Source organism: Hirundo rustica, chromosome 3 (genome assembly GCF_015227805.2).
Source record: "Hirundo rustica isolate bHirRus1 chromosome 3, bHirRus1.pri.v3, whole genome shotgun sequence".
NCBI classification, from domain to species: Eukaryota; Metazoa; Chordata; class Aves; order Passeriformes; family Hirundinidae; genus Hirundo; species Hirundo rustica.
Genome location: NC_053452.1, coordinates 99,833,611 through 99,839,311, shown reverse-complemented (window position 1 = coordinate 99,839,311; position 5,701 = coordinate 99,833,611). Strand labels below are relative to the sequence as shown.

At 55.8% G+C, this 5,701-nt stretch overlaps 1 protein-coding gene across 1 annotated transcript; it reads right to left on the bottom strand.

Moving 5' to 3' along the window:
* Positions 1-611: 611 nt before the first annotated feature.
* SOX11 (SRY-box transcription factor 11) lies at positions 612-3,409 on the bottom strand. Its single transcript, XM_040058904.2, has one exon. It carries the CDS (start codon positions 3,359-3,361, stop codon positions 2,150-2,152), a length of 1,212 nt encoding a protein of 403 aa, XP_039914838.1. The 5' UTR covers positions 3,362-3,409; the 3' UTR covers positions 612-2,149.
* Between the last annotated feature and the right edge of the window lie 2,292 nt (positions 3,410-5,701).

Genomic DNA, 5,701 nt, shown 5'->3' with positions numbered 1-5,701 from the left:
CTCCACCTCGTGAGTCTGCTTATTGCCATCAGCAGTTATTTCAAGCAAGCAACTGAAATCCGATGGCTTCTAAAGTCCAAAAAAAAAGAAATAAAAGTTAAAAAAAAAAAAATTAAAAAGCGCGCACTGACAAAAGTCTGCTTACCTACAGCCGAAGCTCGTACCCCCCTTCCCCTGCCCTGCCCTGCCCGCCCGGAGCGGCGGGCGGCTCTCCGGAGAGGCCGGGGCCACCCCGGCGGGCCGAGCGCTGCCCCGGGCGGAGGAGATGCAGCACCGCTACCCTCAGCATCTCCCCCTCGAGTCTGGCCCAGGCTATTCATCAACAACGGGAGAGGGAGAGGAAAAAGCCCAGCGGGCAGAAGACCGGGAGCACGCAGGGGGGGCGAGTCGCCTTCCCGGCAGCGCCGGGAGCGGGCACCCAGGCACCCGGCCCCGCCGCGCCCCCCGCCCGGCAGAGCGGCCGCGGGAAGGCGGCAGAGCCGAAAATACCCGGGGCGAGCCAGCCTGCCACTGCCCGGAGCAGCCCGCAGCAAGCGAACCGCGGAGCAAAGCCGGTGGGAAAAAAAATCACGAGAAGGGGAAAAAAAAAAAAAAGGAAAAGAAGCAATCCTGACTCTCCTCCCCCCTAGCTCTGATCATGCACAACAGCCTACAGCTACCGCTCCTCCGCGGCGAGGGGTGACAACACGGCATCTCCAGCGTTACTGCTACAGACACTAATTGAGATACGAGTTTCTATCAGTTCCAGCTGATTTATTAAAATTGTAAAGATACAGACTTTCAGCATTAAAAAAAAAAAAAAAAAAAACAGGCTATGATGTTGACAGTGCACAAGTCTGCTTTTGCCATCATTTGCTACAAAATATGCAGATGGTCTGTACTTTAGATTATATTGCACAACATGAGAAACTTTTTAAACTATGTGCCTTTTTTCTTTTTTCTTTTTTTTTTGCTAAAATCGAGAATCCAGTTTCATACCTTCCATCTGGGGCCCCATCCACATATCACAGCGTATGAGATACATAAAATCCTACTATAGTACAGTACATATACAATCTTTTAAACTAAGATAACAGCTCTGAGGTCTATATCACCATTTTCAATAAATCTTTACCTACAAATATTGAACAAATCTGAACTATAGCTGTACAAAAAAAGTGTTTGTTTCTTTTTTTTTTTTTTTTTTTAAACCACAAGGCCTTTAGATGCAAGGATTATTTTTTAAAATTTTAATCCTTTTAAAACCAGGACGTAACGTACCAACAAACTTGCATGCTAAAAACAGAGAAAAACAAAGAAAATAAAAGGGAAGAAGTGCCTGAAAAGTCTTACTGAAAAAACACAGCAAGAATGTTCCCTTTTCACTGTACAAAAATACGCCTGAAAATATATTAATTTTTAAAAAAGACTGAGGTCTGTTATGTATCAAAAATGTTTCAATACCTTTTTGTACTGAGGTCTAGGCTGTCTGGTATTCAATCAAGGAGGTATAAGGGAACAAGTTACAAAAAAAAAAAAGTTGGCAAGTAGAAATCACATTTGTAAAACCATAAACAATTTGATCTGAAAAGTAAACTCTGATCTTAAGTCAGTTCAGTTATTTGTAAGCGTTTGTACAGTCTGCATTTTTTCAAGCTCCCTGCAGCTTTGTTAAGAATCGGATGCATAGAAGACATCAGTTTTCTCCCTCTAAAAAAAGTTGCAATGGTCCCTTTCGGAAGAAAAAAAAAAAAAAAAAATCATAACAGTTTGTTAAGATCTCTCACGGGAAAAAAAATAAAAATCCACAAACCCCCTTGAGTAACAGTTGTGCTGCCAAAAGACTTCTTTGCAGACCATCTTCCAGACTTCAATCAGAGACCGACAAGCTTCAAACAGCGCCTTCTGTATCATTTTTCCCCCAGTCCCATTTGCCTTTGCTGTTGTTGTTGTGATCACCAAACGTAATAAAAACAAAAAAAACACAAAAAATAAAATTAAAAAAGAAAATTAAAATCACAACTCCCGGGCTCGGAACTAACTTCGAGATTTTTTTTTTTTTAAAGAAAACAAGACTTATTTAATCATTATCATGATCATCATAATCATCGCCGCGTCGCGCCTCTCCAGCTCCGCCGCTCTCGCCGCCCGGCCTGGCCGCCGCCCCCGCTCAGTACGTGAACACCAGGTCGGAGAAGTTCGCTTCCAGCCAGTCGCCCGCGATCATCTCGCTCAGCTCCGGGGTACAGTAGTCGGGGAATTCGAAGTGGGAGCCGAGGCTGCCCTCGCTGAAGGAGTCCAGGTCCTTGTCCACCAGCGACAGGGAGAGGTTGCCGGCGGCGGCGCCCGCCCCCAGCTCGGCGGCGGCGTGGCCGTGCTGGGAGAAGTTGAGGCTGAGGTCGAAGAGCAGGTCGTCCGCCTCCTCGCTGCCGGCCGACGAGGTGGAGATGGACCGGGAGGAGGCCGGGGAGAGGCCGGGCGGCTGCTGAGGCTGCGGCGGGCCCTGCTTGGTGATGTTCTTGAAGCTGTAGTAGAGTCTGCTGCCGCCGCCCGCCGCCGCGGCGCCGCCCCGCACCTCCTCGTACAGGCTGGCCCCCTCGGTGGACTCCGCCGAGGAGCTCAAGGTGGGGCTGGCCGGCACTTTGGCCACGTTGTACCGCCGCAGCTGCTGCGGCCCCGGCTCCTCGTCCTCGTCCTCCTCCTCCGCCTCCTGCTTGATCCGCAGCTGCAGCTCGTCCTCGTCCTCCTCCTCATCCTCCTCCTCGTCCATGAAGACGCACTTGACCGTCTTGCTGCTCACTTTCAGGGTGCCGAAGACGTACTCGTCCGCCGCGTAGTCCCCGTGGTGGGAGGTTTTGGCTCCCGGCTTGGGGGGCGAGGAGCCGGAGGAGGCTTTCAGCTTGCTGCACTTCTTGCTGGAGCTCTTCGCGCTCTTGCTGCCGCCGCTGCTGGCGGGCGCGTTTTTCTCGGGACTTTGGCTTGCGTTCGGCTTGGCCGACGGGTCCATTTTGGGCTTTTTCCTGGGACGGTACTTGTAGTCGGGGTAATCGGCCATGTGCTTGAGCCGCAGCCTCTCCGCCTCCCGGATGAAAGGGATCTTCTCGCTGTCCTTCAGCATTTTCCACCGCTTGCCCAAGCGCTTGGAGATCTCCGCGTTGTGCATGTCCGGAGACTGCTCCATGATTTTTCTCCGCTCGATCTTGGACCACACCATGAACGCGTTCATCGGTCTCTTTATGTGCCCCGACGCCGTTTTGCACCAGTCCGGGTCGCTCTCGTCTAAAGCGACGGGGCTGCAAGCCATGAACTCGCCCTCTTCGGTGTCCATCGCTTCCCGGGGCAAGTTGCTCTCCGCCTCCGTACTCTCCGCCTGCTGCACCATGGTGGGCTCTCGCCGAGGCGCCGCTCCCCTCCGAGCCAACAAAGCCGCTCCGCCGCCGCCCCCTCCCACCGCCGCACCTTGTCCCCGCTGCGAGCCGCGCCGATCCGCTCCGCGGGCCGAGGCGGGGCCGTGCGGGCGCTGTGGCTGTGCCGCCCGCCCCGCAGCGCCGGCGGTGGGGCCGGGCCGGGCCGGGCCGGGCGCGGCTGGGCTGGTGCGCTGGGCGCGCGCTGTGCCCGTCCCCGGCCTCGCGCCGCCGCCCGCCCCGCGCGCGCCGCCCGTTCTGCGAAACTCCCGGCTCCGCGCCCCGCGCGTTATCAGCGCCTCATATGGGTGACATCACTGCCGCCGCCGGCCAATGGCGCCGCTCGGCGCCGCCCGCCGCCACGCCCACCCCGCGCCCCGCCGCCACACCCCCGCGCGGGGGGCGGCCGCGGGCGGAGGGGCTGTTGGTGCTCCGCGGCTTTCGGCGGGTCCGGCCCGGCTCGGCTCGGCTCGGCTCGGTTCGGCGCGGCCGGGGGTCGGCAGTGCCACCGTGGGGGACTTCGCCCGCCGGCCCCCGCCGCCGGGCGCGTACCGGCGCGGTGAGGGGCGGGGGGCGGCGGCGGCGGCGGCTCCCCCGTGTCTCGCTTCCTCCGGCGGCCGCAGAGCCCCGCGTGGCTCGGGGCGGGCGGCAGGGGGCGCTGGCGCTCCGCGGCCGCCGCAGCGGCGCGGCCTCGGCCCCCGTGGCGGCACCGCCGGGACCGGACCCGCCCCGCCGCGGGCACCGGGCGGATCTCAGCGGGCGCGGCGGCCTCCGCGCTCCGCACATGGCCTTCTCCTCCGCGGTGCGGCTATGCTGCTGAACCCCCGGAGGAGCGCTCCGGGCGCCTCGGTTCCCTGTCCTCCCAGGGCTCGTTTCGGTGTCTGGTCGGTAAGAACGCAGGCTGGGAGAACGCAGGGTAGAGCCTCATGCGCTCCCGGTTCCCTGCGGATGCGGACGGTGCCTCGGCTGCCCTGACCTACTGGTCGGCGGTGCCCGGGGCGAGGGAGGTCTCCTCGCCCCTCGGGGAGGCCCGGGCTGTCCGCAGGAAGGACCTGAGAATCGTCGCACCCACCTGGAGGCACTTACCGCGTGGTGTAGGCAGAGGATAAAGGCGCCTTTCCCAACGTGCAGCGTGAAAATATACAGAAAGCATCAGACAGTGCTGATTTTCTGTTTGTGTGCTTGTTTTCTGGGAAGCATCAAGTTACTCAGGACGCTGTAGCGGATCCACCTATCCGGATAATCCCGTGTGTGATTTTATTGCAGAAAGTCTGACGTGACAGTGTGCTGTGCACCTGTGGTCATTTTAATTGCAGAATGTGTGCTGGAAATGAGTTCACATAGTGTTTTATGGGTTCCTTTGTGCTTTTCCAGCTACCGTTTGCAGTTACTAGGAAAAGTTTAATAAGTTTTGTGGCGGTTGCTGGCTATATACGGACATAATGGCAGTGAGAGGAATGAGCACAGCCTCTCCCCTGCCATAGTACATCCTATGAACTGGTGATACCGGGGCAGTAGATCCCCTGGTACATCATCCTCTAATTATCCCAGTGGTTTATTTTCCTCAGACTACAGCAAAATTACTGTGTTTGGATGATGTGACTCTGATATCATAGGGCTGCAAAGTGGCTAGTGCTGTTACAGGAACGAAACAAAAAAACCCCAAAACATCACACACCTCTTTTAGCTGTATGGATAAGTTAGGGCTGCCTGGTCTCAGCTGCATTTGGCAGGAGTCAGGTGGAGCTTGAAAGACACATTTCAGGCAGATACATAGTGTTATGTCACTTTCCTTGCCCAACCCCAGGTGGGTGTACAGAGCAGAGTGAAGGAAAAGGCATAGCTGAAGAAGGTTTGGTTACTTCCATTGTAAAGATGGGGTTTGAATAATAGTGTTCGGCCTCTCCATGACTGCCCCCAGCCATGATTTCTGCTCTGAGGCTTGCTGCCACCTCTCTCGCCCTCTGACTGTGCTTCGTGGTACAATCAAGCTCCATAATAATGTCTATTCTTTAAGACACAGGAGATAAAATGGAAAATTTGACTGGCAGGTTTCTCAACCTGTCATAAAATGTTAAAATATAGAGAAACCACATGAGAAGAGGGTTCAGTAGCTCTGGGAGGGAGTGCCTGAGTTCCTGTCGCAGCTGTGGTCAGCTGTGGGCTCTCTGGGGAGGGCTGTTGGCAGGACAGGGCATTCCTTCCAAGAGGACTCTGAGTTTGGCACTTCCTGCTCCATCCGGGTGAGGATTTGCTCAGACTGGGCACGCTGTAGAGCCTTCTGTGTCACCAGGATTTTGTAAAAAATGAGAGTGTGT